This window comes from Eptatretus burgeri, chromosome 16 (genome assembly GCF_056783735.1).
Source record: "Eptatretus burgeri isolate ZD-2024b chromosome 16, Ebu_testis_v1, whole genome shotgun sequence".
NCBI classification, from domain to species: domain Eukaryota; kingdom Metazoa; phylum Chordata; class Myxini; order Myxiniformes; family Myxinidae; genus Eptatretus; species Eptatretus burgeri.
The window spans coordinates 65,837,263-65,857,170 of record NC_140976.1 but is presented as its reverse complement, the minus strand read 5'-3'; the positions used below and the strand labels follow the sequence as shown (position 1 = coordinate 65,857,170).

General features: G+C 45.4%; 1 protein-coding gene across 2 annotated transcripts in view; it reads right to left on the bottom strand.

Annotated features, from left to right (window-relative positions):
• The window catches only part of LOC147011238 (hepatocyte nuclear factor 1-beta-like), a 77,839-nt gene that overhangs the window by 33,044 nt on the left and 24,887 nt on the right, over positions 1-19,908 (bottom strand). For both annotated transcript variants that reach the window (XM_085859235.1, XM_085859234.1), the window contains exons 3-4: positions 17,549-17,744; positions 16,726-16,934 (exon numbers count right to left, since the gene is read on the bottom strand). In XM_085859235.1, coding sequence (XP_085715361.1) covers positions 16,726-16,934; positions 17,549-17,744 — 405 coding nt within the window. The remainder of the gene's footprint in view (positions 1-16,725; positions 16,935-17,548; positions 17,745-19,908) is intronic.

Below are 19,908 nucleotides of genomic sequence, written 5' to 3'. Positions count from 1 at the left end.
CCCACACGTCGGCCAGCATGCTCTGAGATGTAGCGCCCCCTGCAGACACTGCACCAGGGTGGCAGTTTATATCGGATTGGACTCAACATGGGAGTAGACTCATGACCAGAGACCTCGGAGGTGAGAGAGCTACCCGATGAGCCACCTTGCCATCCCTTAACGTTTAACACAAGACTTATCCGTCCGAGCACTGCTTAGCTTACGAGGTCTGACATATTAAAGCTGACAAGTTTTTCTTGCACAATAGTAAAAAAAAAAAAAAAAGGGTCTGGAGGATGGCCTCGAGGTATACACACTCTCCTCAGCTGTCTATCCTGGGTTTGAATCTCGACCGAGCTGTAAACTGTCATCCTGGTGGGTGCTTCACAGACATGGCGATTCATAAATGTCTGCACCGTCCCTTGAATGGGTTTCCCCATGTGCCGGCATTAGTTGGTGAACGTTAAAGACCCCACGGTGTCTTCGTGAAAAGTAAGCGAGCTATTGCCGGCACCATGATCAAATTACAAACTCCTGTCTTTACGTACAGGGGTTAGGGGGCACTGCATCAGAAAACCCACTCCGTGGGAGTACCTCCTGTGCAGCTTCCCTTCGCAGGGCAGCTCACCGGATGACAGGATTGGGGCAAAGCCTTTGGGACCCCCAATCTTTGATGATAGGAGGGAAACCACGGGGTAACATTCCTTGGACAGATTGCGGGAGAGTCTGTCAGGGTGGTGCTGAGGTGTCGTCCACCACACGGCGGTCTCCTTGGGTTAACCTGAGGCGGTCCCTTCGGGTGGGTGCCTGGAATGTCCTATCCCAAAGAGAGGATGATCACCTGTCTCTGTTATCATCTGAAGACCACAAGGGGAAAACCAGAGATGTCAGGATAAGTCAATTTTGAAGAAACTGAAAAACAAAGTTTCAACACTTTGGTGGACTGTTTAATAACTGTCATAGAGATTTCTTTACCAGTAAAAGTAAGAGTTATCATTGGCCGATCAAATTAAGCATGTAGCATTTGCCAAGCTTCTGTGTTATTTAATTTAAGAGCAAAGAACGAATCAATGTTGCGAACTAACATCACTGGTTATTCCCTTGTTTAATAATTGCCATGCAATTTTAACCCAGGATGTGTAGCAAATTCATGCTTGTTGGTTATTAGCATACATTCCATGACTTTGGTGATCACAGATTATTTTTTCAACATTAAACGGTCATGGTTTTTTTGTTTGATTGGTGTTCAACTCCATACTCAAGGGTATTTCGCTTATATGACGACGGATTCTCCATTTCTTACTCCGTACTACTTAATATGATGGAAAACCGGGAGGAAACCAAGGATAAACCACCCCCGCGATAGCCGAAGTCACCTCATGTGATTCCCTCATATACCTAAGCAGGTTGATTGGGCGGTGGGTACATCGAATGAGGATGGCTACTCAGACGTGCTAACCATTAAGCCACGGCGTGGGTCTCATAAAAGTCACAATAAAGGTTTGACCAGGCTTGAACCACGATATGCACCAACTACGGAGCCCATGATATAACCAAATAGGCCGTTGTAGTGCTCAGAGTTTATGCTGTGAAAGTTTTACAACCTTTTATAACTTAGTTTCTCAACTCTGAATATTATGATGGAACAGTTAACATGAATGAAAGGGAGATAACCAGGAGTAAAGTACTGACAACTCTGGGTTTCTACTTGTTCAGCTTTGACAACACTTGTTTTTTCATTGCACGGCTAAACTTTATACCATATAAATTATGTGACACCCCTGGTTATTTGTTAAAGTAATATTGTGAGAGGAAACCTTATGTTGCCAATTATTGGCAGGTGCAATAACCCTGAAATTTATAAAAAATGACATCACCGGTTTTCCCCTTGTGGTCTTCATCTGAGCTCAAGCGTTTGGACATCGGGATTGCAGCTCTCTCTGAGGTTCGGACACCAGATTGCGGTGAGATCATGGTGGGTGGTTACACCTACTATTGGTCTGGTCGCTCTGATGGTTGCCATGCCCAAGGAGTTGCTGTAGCTGTGTCCAATAAGCTGACTCCAATGATAATTGTGGTAACACCGGTCAACGAGCGTATTATGAGATTAAGGATTCGTCACTCCTTAGGTGTCATTTCCCTGGTCTCTGTTTATGCTCCGACTGAGGCGAGTGATCTCACCGTGAAGGATGCATTCTATGCCACGATCGAGTCTGTGGTTGATCAGTGCCCCAGACGAGATACACTTCTAGTCTTGGGGGATTTCAATGCATCGACTGGAACTGATAGGGATGGTTATTAGATGTATGTTGGTCCCCATGGGTCAGGAACTATGAATCAGAATAGCACTAAGTTCCTGACTTTGCAAGAAGTCATTGACTTATGATGGCTGGTTCATGGTTTCAGCGCCCACAAGCTCATCGCTGGACTTGGTATTCCAACGCTAGCGGTGTGGCAAAGGAGATTGACGATGTCCTCGTTGATGGTCACTGGAGGATGATCCATTACTGCAGGGTCTCCCGGAGTGCTCAGTTCCTTAATACTGACCACCGGCTTGTTGTAGCAACTCTGAAGTTACACCTTAAATCCAGGAGAATGGTACCATCCCAGCCTCGGCTGGATGTTGGCAAGCTCAAGGATGAGAGGGTAGCTGAGGAGTTTGCGAACAGGCTGAGTGGATATTTGGGGGGTCTTGGTGCTTTGGGAGGTCCTGAAGAGTTGTGGAGCGTCTTCAAGACCACTGTCCTTGATGTTGCCGGTGGATGTCTTGGAACTCACAGAAGGACAAAGAAGAATTTTGTCTCTCAAGGGACACTGGATTCCATTGACCAGAGTCGCAGGGCCAGGCTGAATGGCAGAGCTGAGCTGTTCAGGGAGCTGAGGCGTAAAACTGTACGTGCGCTAAGGCTGGACAAGGAGGCCTATGTGCGAGGAATCTGTGAGGGGGTAGAGCATCACCTGTGGTCAAGTGATTCTAATCCTACTTGCAGGGGAATTCGCGCATTGCGTTCATCCAAGCCCATCCCTCAGAGCACGGCAGTTAGAGCAGAAGGTGGTAGGCTCTTGACAGAGGAGTCCGAAGTGAAGGCCGACTGGGCTGGTTATTTTGAGCGGTTGTACCAGGTTGATCCAGCAGCTGTCGAGTTGGACGTCAGGGGTGTTACAATCCCTGTTTCTGACCCTCCAATCAACTGTGGTCCACCTTCGCTTGAGGAAAAACAGGCTGCGGTGAACCGGTTGAAATGGGGTAAAGCTCCTCGGATCTGTGGCGTCCATGCTGAACTTCTCAAGGCTGGTGGAAATGCTGCACTCGTGTCGTTGCATGCAGTTTTGTGCTCTGCCTGGAACACAGGCATCATCCCAACTGACTGGAAGAGGGGCCTTGTTGTCTCTCTCTGGAAAGGGAACGGTGATCGCCAAGACTGCAACAACTACCGAGGGGTGACGCTGCTCTAAGTGCCGGGCAAGGTCTTTGCTCGGATAATTCTTGATAGGGTTCACCACCATCTGCTTGAGCACCAGCGTCCAGAGCAGTCAGGCTTTACACCAAAGAGTTCAACGATTGACCGTATCCTTGCTCTTCGGGTCCTCACCGAACGCAGACGAGAGTTTCGGCAGGGGCTGCTTGCAGCCTATGTTGATATCTGTAAAGCGTTCGATTCAGTGAATCGGGATGTCCTCTGGAGGATTCTTGGTCTTCGTGGGGTGCCACCAAAACTGATCGATCTGATGTCTGAACTCTACTCTGGTACTGAGAGTGCTGTGAGACATGGTGATACCATCTCTGACTTATTTCCAGTTGTTACTGGAGTTCGTCAGGGGTGTGTACTGGCCCCCACACTTTTCAGCACTTGTATGGACTGGATTTTAGGTAGGATGTCGGAGAGATCAAGCTGCGGTGCATCGTTTGGGAATGTCAAGATCTCTGACCTTGATTTCGCAGATGATGCAGTCATCTTTGCGGAGACTTTAGATATCCTTTTGGGGGCCCTCGTGGTGCTGAATGAGGAGTCGGAGCCACTGGAATTACGGGTTTCCTGGGTAAAAACTAAGATCCAGGCTTTCAATGACATGTTGGATGCTGCTGTCCTGTCTGTGCCTGTTTATGGTGAGGATGTTGAGGTCGTGGAGAGATTCACTTACATTTTTAGTAATATTCATGTCTCTGCTGGCTGTGAGTCAGAGTTCAATATACGTCTGAGTTGGGCCTGGGGAGTCATGGATTCACTGGATCATGGGGTGTGGCGCTGCCGGTACCTGTGCGGGAGGACGTAGGTCTGAGTCTTCAGGTCCTTGGTGCTTCCAGTCTTGCTCTATGGATGCGAGACTTGGACTCTGACCAAGGATCTGAGACGGAGACTTAATTCCTTTGGTACCAGGTCTCTTCGGAGAATCCTTGGCTATCGCTGGTCTGACTTTGCGTCCAACGAGTGGTTGCTGAGAGAGACTCAAATGAGATTTGTTACCTGCATAGTCCGTGAGCGTCAGCTGCGGCTGTCTGGACATGTGGCTCGTTTTCCTGACGCTGATCCTGCTCAACAGATTCTCTCAGCGAGGGAGTCTCGTGAGTGGAGGAGGCGAATGGGCCGACCATGTGCCTCGTGGTTTCAGCAGGTTGATCGGCATCTCAAGGAGATTGGGATGGGCCTGGCATCTGCCTGGGGGATGGCCAGACGGAGGCCCCTGGAGTACCGGCGGAAAGTGGACGCAGCGACGCTCTGTTCTGGCGCATACTCCCATACCTGACCTGACATCAGTGGCACAGCTGCACCCTCAGCCAATGATGCTACCCTGCAGACTTGTGCTGCATACGAAAGAACAATGTAAGATTTTAAAGATTTTGTCGACATTAAAGTTACTCTTTCTTCATGAGAGTGAAACCATCTCAAAATAAATAATTTGTGGTCAAACAACAAAAAAACCTCTCTTGAAATGTTTTCTCCATGTATCTCCAAAAAGTAAGCCTGTTGTTGGCTTAGTGGTTCGGTGGTGGATTTGGGATCATAAAATCCTGAGTTCAAATCCTGTTTTGCTGTTGAATTAATACCAGGTGGGGTTGACCCTGCCTGTCATCCTCCTGAGGTCGGCAAAATGAGTGCCAGCATGCTGGTATCCTGTGTCGGAGTGGCGAACTATCCAGGATTGTGTCCAACAGCCAAGGAGACTGCTTAAGCAGCACCAACGCTCTACACAGAGGTATGGTCCTGATGGATGGATGGACTCCAACTGTGGTTGTAAGAGGGTCTGTGGTGTCGTGGGTAAAGCCTATTTTCATTGCTCTAACTGGTGAGGGTTTGATCTTGGTGTATATTCTGTACCTCCATGGGTGTCACAAGGTTGTGAATCACAGGAGAGGCCTTGGGATTAAACACAATTCCCATTTATGTTTCATGATCATCAACCTCCCTTTAATTTCCAGATGTTAATCGATCCGTTGGCGAGCTTACCGCACATATTGCAAGACATTGCAGACAGCTTGTGGTGACAAAAGCCCCAAACGTACTTTGCACACCGTGAAGGGAACAACGATTGTGCAACAACTCGGAAGGGATCAGGACTCCTTCATCAATACTGCCTGTCCCACGGTATGTTGTGGGATTTAGTGCATGTTAGCACATTAATGTCTCATGCACGTCTCAAACCAATTAACCATGGGTGTACCATTTCAGAAGTACGTTAACATCAGATATAAGACTCCAAGGGATCACGAGACGCAGTCAATTGCTTGGGTTGCATCCAATCAGAGGCCTGCAGAGGCACTGAATTTTGGGGAATTTCATGAGGCTGTTGGGACATTTAAAGACGAGGAATTCAATTGGGTTTCTTTCGACCTTGAACCCTGTCACACCTAGGTAATTTAGTGGTCGGTCGGGGTACTCGAACAAAGCACCTTCCGACACAAAATATACTTCAACACCCACATGATTATAGATGAGACAGCCGGCTTAACAGAGCTTGTGAAAAATGTCATACTCCATAATTCATGACGCACTCCATAGTCCTGGCAAGGCACCAGGTGGCAGTTTCTGTTCGATCAGATTATTTGTTGAGTTAAGACAGCTCAATGGTGAGCTCAATACCACTCAGGTATCATTTATGAGTGTACCATGTTTGGTCTTCCAGGAAGTGATAACAAAAGCCAAACTCAAGCAAATATTACGTGGGCATTCCTGAGAGTGAGCTTGATGCTGATAAAAACTTATTTTGAATCAATGGCAGATCATGGAGGAACATTTGATGTATTTGTTAATGTCAATCGTTCTCGTGTAACAGTACCATGAAAAGGCTCCCCGTGTGCACTCATCGAAAGCTTTGTGCAGGACATTGTGAAGAAAATGGATGCAAAACAACAGAAATGTCCTTCTTTTCAAAGTGCACAAGACAAGATCCCCTTCTGGAATGCAGGAATTTTGAAATATCTCCCTGAAGCGGAAACTTGTGACTCCTGGACGAACAGCTTTACGAGTCCACGGAACCGAAGTGCACATCCGAGGGAGTCGCTTCACTCTTATGATGGAGAAGATGGTGTGAAAGGATAAACCCTTACAAGGGACTGCAACACACCGGCTCAGGGATGGTCTAGCTGACATCTACGGTGAGGCATGAGGAAAGTCGATTCAAACAGCAGCAAATCGTCACTGTGGATGGCAGGATAGCTGAGAGGTATGCACACTCACCAATCAGCTGACTCGTGAGGGTTACAATCCTGGCCCAGCTATAAACTATCACCCTGGTGTTTTCGCATCCAGGACAAGGCGTCAAAGCGTGTACCGTCCCTCGGATGGATGTTAAAGTGGTTTGGATGACATGAAAGATCTCACGGTGTCCATTGCAAAGAGTAGGTTCGTTGTCACCAGCACCCTGAAGAAATTACAAATTCCTGCCTGGACTGCCAGGAGCGAGTGGTCTGCTTTTCTCAGAGGTTCATTGACACCAGGTGACACTGCTTGCTGTCTGGGCAGAAACTTATGCACGAGAACTGGAAAGTTCAGAGAACACTTCACGTCATGCGGTCTTGAGAGAAAGGACACGGGAAGGGCGCACTGAGGAAAACTCGATACGGCTCGACAAGCTGAGCATTCTCCATGGAAGTTACAACAAGCTTACACCATGTTCTGCGGAAGGCAACCACTTGTTTCGGTTTTCTGCTCAATCCTCTCACTGGAGCACGATCTTGACTTGGTAGAAGACGATTTGTTAGTCTCCGCACTAAAACGGTGGAGCACTGCGCACACGGCATGGCAAATTCACCAGGTGGGCCACGTTTCATGTGATCGACATTCTTCGGATACGAAGGGCTTTTGATCACACGTTCCATGAGCTTCATCCAAAGATGAGCGGGGTTAAGCAATCGGTTCACTTCTGTCCGTCCATCCGTCCACAAACGTCAGTTGATGATGGAGGAACAACTTGATTTATATTGAACGTTATATTTTGAATACGAATCAGAACACGAACCTGCAGTTTAACAGTACTTTGGCTCTGAATTCGTTCCGATTGTACATGTGCAGAGAGGAGTGAGATCATTTTCTTGCTCTGTCTGCCTGTCTGGCAGTCAAACGAAATTGAAAATCATTCAAAACAGGAAACTTACTGTTTTGAGCGACGACGTCATAAAGGACACAAACAACGGGCATGAAAAACGAATGTCCCGTGTTAAATAAGGTGGTGCAAAAGATGCAGTGTCAACGGCGGTTAAATTTCTGAAATTTTTTCAACAATATTTATTTGTATTTATCTATCTATACACTTGAACACCGTAGAACACAAATCACCTTCATATTGCTTCCAAAAACCTCCAGAAATTATTTTGATACATCCAGTCGAAGATGGAAAATTGTTTTCTGGACTTGGCGCGTTCCCTTAAACCAACTGTGCTGATCGAGGTAAGACTTGAGACCTCCTGAACTGTGCACTTAATGGAATGGCGTTTTATTCTCCAGGTTGTTTGACAGCGAGCAATGCTTACCCTGCTGCAGTAATTACCTTGTAAAAATGCCTGCACTCTGCTTGCAAAGCATGCATCATGGACTCCCTACCCTCCTTTCACGGCCATAAAAATCAGCCTGAGCTCCGGCAAGTGCTACATTGTGCAAGACTTTTGTGTAGAGATTGAACATCGGCTAATAATACGGATTGGTCGAGATATACCAACGTGTGTGTGTGTGTGTGTGTGTGTGTGTGTGTGTGTGTGTGTGTGTGTGTGTGTGTGTGTGTGTGTGTCATCATACCCCAGTCTCTCCATTACCTTTATCACAGATTTGGACTCTGTTCCACTAAGATTTCTGCCCAAACCTAATTTAAGTTGCTCATTAACTGCTCCGAGTCGAAACTGGCGTGCCACGGCCTGTCGGAGGTTCCAGCACGTGTACCTCAAAGTGCTCGATAAACCAGTTTGAGGGTTTTCACCGATGGGCCTCAACGAGAAACGACAAACACCCCGAGAAACAATTTCGTGGTCAAACACACCAAAGCTGCAAAGACGTCACAATAGACCTGTGGCTTTCTACTGGACATCTGTTTGGAAGAAAATATGTAATGGAAATGAGCTCACCTATCTACCGGTATATTCCTTTCAACGGAAAATGCATCAGCACCAAGGGAACACTCCTCGTGTGCATCCGTGCAATGCTTCAAGCCAAGTGTGGAAATTCCATCCATCCATAGGAAGCCATCTTGTTAACCTTTTCACCTCGGCAATTCCTTTACAAGTCTACAACAAAGCAAAGGCAATGTTGTACACTGCACACAGACAGTGTAATCCCTCCTGCAAAAGAACAATATTGCTTTTCGTGATGTCCACCCCTCCTCTGTCCCCAAACCCCCTCTCCAGGAGAGCACAAAGGTAGGGACACGGGGGTTCAGGCAGACAGATGGGTACACAGAGAGCTTATCAAGTGAACGAATTCCCAGTGAACGGCACAATCACAAAGGCTCATGGAATATCAAAGGCCGCTGTTCGATTGTCGCAGATATCTGAAACGAAGCCAAAAGGAAACACACAATGAGAAGACGGTGTGTCCCCGTTGCCTGGTCTTTGGTAAAAGTCAAGCAGGAGGAATCGTCGACCATCAATCTCAAATCAATGAAGAAATTGCAAATCACCCGCTAATTGTTGTCCGTGTTTCGGTGAAGAAACAAAGACTCGAATGTGCATTGAGTGATCACGTCTTGTTCGATTACAAAGACGGCGAGTAATATTCAGAATATTCCATTTTCAAGTTGATTTTTAAAAACAAAAAGCGACGTCATGTCATGCTCAAGGTTTATAGTGAGAATGCGGTTCGTAAGATAGATAAGTCGATGGATCAAGTCGACATGGTGCGGATTACGTGCAGGCATGATTGTCCGAATGGTCTCTCGCTGCCCTAAAGTTTCCTCGGATGTCCTTGTCCATACATTCATGACACTCAAGACTCTGCAGGACAGATCCTCTCTCAGATCAGGAAAATATGTGGAAAGTTTTAAAAAAATACAAAAAAAACTCTAATTGATCTCTTCCTGGATCATAGCATCGTGCGGTCCCGATATGATTACCGCAAACATGGTGGTTCAAATTGCAACCACCCTTACAAAAGGCCTTTGAGAACATCAGTTTGGCAGCTAGGCACAGCGAGGGGTAGTCGAGCTAGACTCACAACCCTGACACGTGCCGGCCTTGTGGCCACAGCCGTGAGGTCGAGACCTTTGAAGCTGACAAACCTCTATCCACTTGTCTCATCTGTCTGAACACGACCCCTTTCACATGCCACCGCCCCCTCTGAAACCCGAAACAATTATCAACCACCTGCAACTCAAAAAGCTCACAGTAGTTTAACACAGTGAGAAACCTGCTTGAGACATAAGCACAATGGAGTGGGAAGGCAGGTTGGTTGGGGTTAAGGGGTTTGCTGGGGGAGGGGTGGGGACATGCAACGGATACTCTATCAGGGTTCATTCAATTTCACGACGCGCTTCGTATTAAGCACCAATATTTTCAATGGCCATTTGGAACTCTGGACAAAGTTCCAGATTTGTCCAGAAGTTTTGATGGGACGAGCCTTTTGTTCCAGCACGAGTTTGATGAAATTTCCAGTGATTGCTGAGTATTAAAATCTATTGGTTGAAAAAGCAAATTCAAAACATCGTCAGCTGTGGGGAAAGAAAAGTTCCACGTTTCACTGCATTGTGTTATGTGTTACGAGCAATTAACCAAACACGAGGGGATAAAACTTTCCAAAGGATGTTCGTATAATCAAAGCGGCTCTTGTGATAAGCGACCATTATAATTTGGCCAGGCAGCGCAGTCCAGAGGGAAGCAGCGTAGCCCTCTTTCCCTTTTCGCTGTCTAATGTGGGTTCGATCCCCGACCCAATTATAAACTGTCGGATTAGTTATCCGTCGGCCTGGTGTTGGCTTAATGTCTCGAGTGGTGGGCTTGGGATCCTAGGGCCCTGAGTTCAAATCCTGCTTTGCTGTTGAATTAATACCAGGTGGGGTTGACTCTGCCTGTCATCCTTCTGAGGTCGGCAAAATGAGTGCCAGCTTGCTGGTATCCTGTGTCCAGGATTGTGCCCAATAGCCAAGGAGACTGCTTAAGCAGCACCAATGCTCTGCACAGAGTATGGTCCCGATGGATGGATGGATGCCATTGAGTGCTGGTAGAAAAAGCCTAATTCCTGCCGTATACCCCAATATCGTGCAACCGTGTTGCGACATTTACAGGAATGGTTGGTTCTCAGCCAGCAAGACTCATGACTTGTTGAGAGTGCCCCGATGCTCTGTAAAGACCCTGGCATGCCTTTATACTGGGCTTAAGAATTACCTTTGCTGGTTGCATCATCACTGGCTGCCACTGAACAACGAAATGCAATTCCACATACTAAGGCAGGACTTCCCCCATGGTATTGAAAGACAATGGCCAACGATTTTTGAATGTCCAAGTGAATGCTGATCAAAGGGATAGTCAGCTTAACACCCCCCTCCATCCCGATTGGGCATCATACTCTATGGACAGCGTGTGAACACCACCTAATGAGCTGACTTCACGAGGAAAATCAGTCTTTAAAAAGTCGATTAACTTCGGCAATAGAGGACTGTTGCTGGAACATTGAATAAATAAATAAATAAATAGAAATGATTTTAATCCTATTCAGTCATAACTAATGGAAATGGCAAACGAATTGGAATTGAGGTGATCCAGTCGAATCAAATCTAACCAATGCAGATAGTAAAAAAAAATAACTGTCTGTACAGATTTTCACAAGTTATTTAAAAAAAAAACTTTTTGAATGTGCTCGTGAGTCGGGTGCAGCATCCTGGAGCATGACGTCAGAGGGCACATCATCAAACCGGCCGTCCCACTTGCGATTTGATTAAACCATGCATTGTTATTTTAAACCGGACCGGTACCTTGGGCAAATCACCATCCACGACAACTGCATTGAGGACGTGTTTTTAACACCGAATTTTGCTTCGGATTTGTAAACTAAAGTAAAAAAATTCAAATTCTGCTAATGAACATACAAAATGTCAAGCAAGATGCATCGCAACATTGCTTTGGCACGTGTTGTGTTGATTGCTTTGGTACATGGTGTTTTGAAAAAGTTCAGCGAACAAGATACCCCCAATATGCGGAGATATAGCGGCTAAGGTATAGCGAGAGAAAGGTATCGCGAAATATATATATATATATATATATATATATATATATATATATATATATATATATATATATATATATATGTATATATATATATGTATGTATGTATGTATGTATGTATGTATGTATGTATGTATGTATGTATGAATGAATGAATGCACAATTTAAAAATCTCAAACTAATCATACATCTCTGACTCAGCGGCGATTCGTGTAGGATTGGTCTCGAAACATTTATCGACTCGTCGTGAACAACCCCAAACCTCTGTTCAATAGAGTCCATGATTATTAACTTTGAGCGCCGTACTCGTACCTCTCCCTGCAACAGTTTCACAAACATGGATTCAAAGATGTTATTGAGGCCAAAAAGCTTAAAATATCAAAGATCGTTGAAATTGTCAAATGAAAAACAAAAAGATTTTAGAAAATGATTGTTCATTTGAGGAAAAAAAAAAAATCCTTTTGAAGTTTTTGGAAATTTTTCACCAAAACACTTAGTTCTGTTATCTTACCAAAATTACCAAAAATAAAAAAAATTTAAAATAAATAAATTATTCTGCAATTCCAAGCAGTTGTTACTTCGGCAGTTTGTGGGTCATTGGGTGTTATATTATTTGGTGTAGATTTACATGCATGAGGAGTGGGGAATGAAGTTTAAAATAAATAAATAGAAACACAAGTAAATAAAAAAGAACAGATACAAGCCAAGGCTCGAGAGACAATCATTTTTTGTTTTGTTACGTCATGGTATCAACCATAAACGACCCATTCTTGTTTGTCATATATCATGAGGTCTTTAATGTAGGAGAGAGTCCAGCCAGCCTCATGTCCGATGTGGGAAATGGTATAATCCCTTTCGTGTCACCATGCATGGGTATTGAGGTGGATTAAAACTGCAGCCCAATTGTAAATAACATCGTTTGTTGATTTTTAAGTATTTAAAGAACATGTGACTATGACGTCATTCGCCAAAAGTAAAAATCCTGATCACTCCCAAATGTGATTGTTACCTCCACCACCAATGGTGGACGGAGGCCATGTTTTCACCCCTCTTTGTCTGTCTGTCCGTCTGTCTCTGAGCAGGATATCTCATACAGTTATGCATGGATTCGGACAAAACCTGCTGGACAGGTCGAGCATGCGACGAGGAAGAATTGATTCGATTTTGGTGAAGATCCGAATTCGAAAATTAAATATTTTTTTGAAGTGATTCTTCACCATTGAAAGATGGACCAAAAAGGATATATAGCATGATATGACGAACCGAGGTGGATGAGCTGTGGACGTGACAGGAACAAGCCGATTTGATTCCGATTCAGATGCAGATCCGGACGATCAGTTGGACCCAAAAGGTAAACTGTTCAGCCTGGCGGAGGTGTGCGCTCCACCGAGTGCCGTTTGAGTTACGACGTGTATTAGTATAAATATATTATTATTGCAAGACTTTGATTTCAGTAAAGTACTCTTTACTCTAACATTAATTACATTTACCTGTTTTTCCTTTCACTCAAAAGGTTCTTTCACACACTTATCCATGCACACATGGACATGGATACTTTGAGACCTGGTAGGGCTCTGTTCCACCTTCTGAAAACCACATATGGAGATAACAACAACAACCACACACACACACACACACACACACACACACTCATAGAGCACACAACCACACTGCACACAGGTGTGTACATGTGCACACAAATATGTTCTCACACATCAAACAGAAACCTCTTCAAGGGCTTCTCGGTAATAAAAACAATAACTTTCTCTTATTGCAGTTCATTAATCCTTACTTAACTTACAATATGTTTATCAAACCATATATCTTAAGTTTATAAGTAAAGTCAATTCACAAAATCATTTCAGTGGGATTTCTCATGTGATTAACGTGAAATGCATTAATTAAATAACCCCCTTCTCCCCCCACACCCCAAAAATAAAATCATGAACGTTTTCCAAACTTGTATAAACGGTGTGGATTCTGCTGAAGCAGTTTCAACGCAAGGAACTACACCGGGTAGTTTGGGAATACACCGGGAAGATTGGGAATACACAGTGTAGTTTGGGAATACGCTGGGAAGTTTGGGAATGCACCGGGAAGTTTGGGAATACATCGGGAAGTATGGGAATAGACCTGGTATTTTGGGAATAAAGCGGGTGGATTGGGAATACACTGGGAAGTTTGGAAATACGCCAGGTAGTTTGGGAAAACGCCGTGTGGCTTGGGAATACACTGGGTAGTTTGGGATTATACCGGGAAGTTGGGGAATACACAGGGTAGTTTGGGAATACACTGGGAAGTTTGAGGATACACCGGGAAGTTTGGGATTACACCAGGAAGTTTGGGAATGCACAGGGTAGTTTAGGAATACACTGGGTAGTTTGGGAATACACCGGGAAGTTTGGGAATACACCGGGAAGTTTGGGAATACACCGGGAAGTTTGGGAATAGACTTGGTATTTTGGGACTAAAGCGGGTGGATTGGGAATACACCGGGTAGTTTGGGAATACACTGGGAAGTTTGGGAATACGCGGGTAGTTTGGGAAAACGCCGGGTGGTTTGGGAATACACCGGGAAGTTTGGGAATACGCCGGGAAGTTAGGGGATACACCCAGTAGTTTGGGAATACACCGAGAAGTTTGGGAATACACTGGGAAGTTTGGGAATAGACCTGGTATTTTGGGAATACATGGGGGTAGTTTGTGAATACACCAGGTAGTTTGGGAAAATGCCGGGTGGTTTGGGAATACACCAGGTAGTTTGGGAATACACCGGAAAGTTAGGGGATACACCAGGTAGTTTGGGAAATCGCCGGGTGGTTTGGGAAAATGCCGGGTAGTTTGGGAAAACGCCGGGTGGTTTGGCAATACACCGCGTAGTTTGGAATATAGTGAGTAGTTTGTTACTGCCTGGCCATCTGAGCTGTCATGGAAACGTGAACCCACACTAACCAAGCCAATGCAACAAGACGTTATCCCCTTAACCATCGAGCTACTCACTTAAGGCTAATCACCCAATGAAAACCCGTGTAAAATCGTTTTACAATATTTATATTACCGATTTATCCGGTTTGATTATTACCCATTGAAGGCATAGTAGTCAGAGGTTTGGCCAGTATTTGGAATTTGGCCATCTCAACAACCCCCGAAATGTTTATCACTTATACCGAGGCCACCCCGTGAATCAAACCGACCAGGCCACTTGCTTGATGTAACACAATAGCTCACCGAGCCAATAGGATATGACACTATGGGACGGAGAAGGGGCTTTTCCCACCGTTTCATTACAACAGCCAAAATGCAGGGCCTGTCGTCTGCATCTGAAAAACCCCCGACCGAGTGGAACAAAAACACGTTTCCAACTAGGCCTTTGCTTGTCTCAATCACTCCTAGTCCAGACAAAGGCTGCGAGCACTCGCTCCACACTCTCACAAGGTGGTGAACCTTCACCCTGGACCATCGTTACACTGGCCAAACCTCAGAACACACTCGATTTCTTTTCCAATCCCTTTGAAGCAGTGGTGTTTGCAGAATTTTCTTTTCCAACATCTTCGAGGAGCTTAGAAAGTACGTCTCGTGAATGTCCGCCACAAATTCCCAAAGCATTACGAATTTTCATTCGGTGGTTCTTCTCGGGTCCGTCGCGACATGCTTTTTTGAGCAATTAGCCGGACGACAGGGTTCGGCGCAAAGACCGCCGCTGCAAAGCACGCTCAAGCACACATGCCCCACAAGCTACAAAAGCGACAAAATAAATCACTACAAATTTCAGGTCGAGGATAAATCACCGAGGAAATAGGAAATGGCCAGTGAAAAAGAACACAGCGGTCGCAAAGCAATAAAGCGTGAAAAAGGGAAGGTTAAAACAAAGGTCGCCACACCAATTGGCAGTCATGGTGGACGAACTGGGGGAGCATGGTTTCTTTCACCTCAACAAGTATGGAGCATCAGGAGGTGCAAATAAATACAGAAACTGAACAAACCAAGTTACACAGCGGCTGAATGTTTTTATAGTGAAGTAGGCCAGCTGATGAAAACAAATGACAGTTTTGGTAGCATAAATAACGACTACTCAAACGACTACTACTGTTTGATTTGATGTGCCATACTCTTTACAGACCATACGGTTTTTTTTTTAGGCCTGGTGTTGGCTGAACGGTTAAGGTGGCTGGCTTACGATTCTATTGAGATTCTAGGTTCTTGAGTTCAAGCCCCTGTTAGGATGTTGAATTAACACCAGGTGGGGTTGACTCAGCCTGTTCATCCTTCCAAAGTCAGAAAAATGAGTACCAGCTTACTGGGGAAATAACCATTCGAGGTAACCTGCATCAGAGTGGCGACCCATCCAAGACTGTACTCCCTACCAATGAAACTGCCTCGGCAACCCTACGTGCCTCACGGCGCAAAAGGAATGGTATTCTTATTATTGCTGCCAAAGCAGTTTCTTGGAAAGGGTTATACTAGGTGGTTTGCCTTTGCCCTCCCAGCATTGTTTGTCCATGCTCTATCCTTTTAAACGCTGTGCATAAAGCAAGGAAGCAGCACGGACATTGTTTGTAAAAGTTTTGGTATAACTCAGCTGAGGTTTGAACCACCAATCTCAGAGAAGATGCTAGAACCATTACACCGATGAATCTGCTGCTTCTACTACTCCTACTACTACTGCTGCTCTGGCCCAAATTATTCCCACCTTCTCATAGGGTCGGCCAGGAGATGTCTTTGACGCAAGTCTTTCACGAACCGGCTTCCCAGGCCAGACATGAGATTGAAAAAAAAACACTGTGGGATTATAATCATCCACCAACGAATGCTGTTATACCGGACACCTGACTTAACGTCCATCAGAGAGAGAGAGATGACACAGTTTGCGATGCAACACCCTGCAGGTGAAGCACCAATCCGGCAGTTTATAGTCAGGATACGAACATGAAAACCAAGACTAGACAGCTGAAATGTAAGTGCGCTTTCCTCTGCATCATGCTGTCAGACCTAGTGGCCAAAAATACACCAATTCAATAGATTCTGTAAACTGAAAAAAAAAAAAAGAAATCGAAAAGCAACAACATGCAATTGAAAATTTTCAAAAATGTGGTGATGAGGCATACCAATAATGCGGCCCGGTGAAGGAGAGTTTCCCGGTATGCTGTGCGTGGGTTCGCTGCCCGACTCGTAGGCATCTAGAGCCACCTTGTGTCTGAAGGCCTCCTCCTTGCGGCGATTCGCAAACCAGTTGTACACCCGCACTTCTGTAACCAAGTTAGATCCAAGACCGTGCACTTGTAACGGTGAAACACCACGCTGCAGACACTCCGCCCTGGCGAGGGATACACGGATTGCATCAGCGCGGATTTCATGTGATTGGACATACACTTGATATGCCTGGCTGTCATTATGAGGATCGTAATTTCGTGCGTTTTCAAAGTACTTGTAAAACTGTGCCAGATGCAAATCTTATCCACCGTCACCCCCTCTTTACCAATGTCCATATCTCATCAGTTCAGCTGACAAGAGGAGACAATCAGAGCTGAGTGCCATTAGCTGTGGCATGTTTGCTGGCGTTTTTCTCTCTTGCCCTTTTTCTCTTCCATTTGCCCTGCTTGATATCTGCATGCCAAGGTGTGTTGCTCAGGTATGTGCTTTACAGGATAACATGATTTGTGGGTAGAGAATCCATTCCTATCTTAGCTCCCTTTGCTTTTCTGACACCGAAAAAGTAGCTTTCATATATATATATATATATATATATATATATATATATATATATATATATATATATATATATATATATATATATATATATATATATATATATATGAGCAAAGTTCGGTCAGAAGAGAACTTAACAGAAACTTAACTTGCTGGACAAGAGGCCTTGCCGGTTGGTTTATCAGGCAGCCTTAGCTGTAGAGGAAGAACTTGATAACACACCTGTTGCACTCTTCCACTAAGGCTTCTCTCTCTTCCTTGCTTGGGTTCTTCTGCCTCTCGTATGCCTGTCGGAGGATCTGCTGTGATGCCGGGCCCCACTTGAAGCGGTTCCGACGAGAGCGTTTGCCAAGCGGTTCCTCGCCTGTAACATCCTCCACACCTCCAGCAATACCCATCGTGACACTGTGACTGAATTCTGCAAAGGAATTATGATGTGCAGACATGGGGATAACCAAGGAAAATACAGAAAACAACAAAGTGATTTGCCCTTAATATATTTTATGCAATCGGACAGTTATGGCCATGATAGATGGACGCAAATGACTCGGAGTACAAAGTTCTGCTTTGACAAGTCATTGAGGACACGGTTTCTTGTAAAAAAAGATTTCACACCAACTTACCATGCAATACACTGGCTCTCCATGTGTATACCCGAGCTCTGTCATGTTACTCATGTCGGGACTGAATGGATATCTCAGAGGTAGTGCACTCACTTTTGAGCGGTCTAGTGTTGGTTTGATTCCCGACCTGACGACTATGGCGCTTTGTAGGTAGGGCGTTGCATCAATCGGTACGTCGTCCATTGGGAGAGACATTAAGAAGAGTATCCCAACCATGAGCATTTACTTTTGGGCGTTCCCACAGTACCTTTCAAAAGGAGTAGGTCACTGTGTGTCTACCCTTGCCAAAGCCAAGCATCTGCACGGGTAGCAGACCGCGTAACCTTAGTTCTCTTTGAACCTCTATCGAAAAATAAATCAGCACAGACAATCTGATTGGATATTTTTTAAAATAAATAAACAAAGAACCACCTTTGTTTAGGCCCCGCCATTCAAGAAACAATTCAAATGATAAAGTCCTTCAATTTCATCCAATCTTACATCGTGACTCGAATCCAAATTACTGACCATGCTATTGTGGCTCACCCTTTTAATTGAAGAAAAAAAAAAAACCCCGTACATCTTTGAACGCCTCAAAAGTACATACCAGGTAGCTACACACCTTCAGCCCGAGTAGCGCAGGTGTATCACATTTACCAATTACTGCAGCATTTTTACCAAGCAAAAGGTTCAATGGTTCCAAAGGACTTTGGAACCCGTAGCAAAAAAGCAACCTGAACTCCACCCCTTACAGATGATGGTGGTTGCGGTGAGAGAAACTCTCGCTGGCAATAGGCTTGAGGAACACTCAATCTTTGGTTCCGTTTTCTGGAAGAACAAAAGGCTCGGTCTTGACTGTGCATATCCGTTTGTCCTGAATCCTGAGCGGAGTGTGCTTAATCTTACAAGTTAATCTTAGATGGCATGTTGTTCCTATTCCAATGTAGAGCACTTGCAACTTCTATCCATTTCAGGACTTGATACCATCAGGACAAATTTTATACAGTGTCTAAATCTCATGTCCTAGGGGTGTTCCCCCTCGTTTGTGCTGACAACATTCAACGATCTTGGACAAGGGTTACACGACGGATACGGACATTCGGCCACGATGGACAAATACACCGAATATGTTGGATCCCATATGTTGTCAAATAGTCCTGTGCACTTCCCCATGCCTCTGTCTTCCCCACTTGCCGCCGTTCTTTACATATGAAGTGTTTCTTCTAGTTCTGTTCAGTCTCACTCTTCCATCCAGAAATCCAAGATGGCAGCCAGGTCAGGTCAGGTATGGGAGCATGTGCCAGAACAGCGCGTCGCTGCGTCCACTTTCCGCCGGTACTCCAGGGGCCTCCGTCTGGCCATCCCCCAGGCAGATGCCAGGCCCATCCCCATCTCCTTGAGATGATGGTCAACCTGCTGTAACCATGAGGCACGTGGTCGGCCCACTGGCCTCCTCCACTCATGAGACTCCCTCGCTGAGAGAATCCGGTGAGCAGGATCAGCGTCAGGAAAACGAGCCACATGTCCATACAGCCGCAGCTGACGCTCACGGACTATGCAGGTAACAAATCTCATCCGAGTCTCTCTCAGCAACCGCTCGTTGGACACAAAATCCGACCAGCGATAGCCAAGGATTCTCCGAAGAGACCTGGTACCAAAGGAATTAAGTCTCCGTCTCAGATCCTTGGTCAAAGTCCAAGTCTCGCACCCATAGAGCAAGACTGGAAGTACCAAGGACCTGAAGACTCGGACTTTCGTCCTCCCGCACAGGTACCGGCAGCGCCACACCCCATGATCCAGTGAATCCATGACTCCCCAGGCCCGACCCAGACGTCTATTGACCTCCGGCTCACAACCTGCGGAGACATGAATATCACTGCCAAGGTAAGTGAATCTATCCACGACCTCAACATCCTCACCACAAACAGACACAGACAGGACAGCAGCATCCAAGATGTCACCGAAAGCCTGGATCTTTGT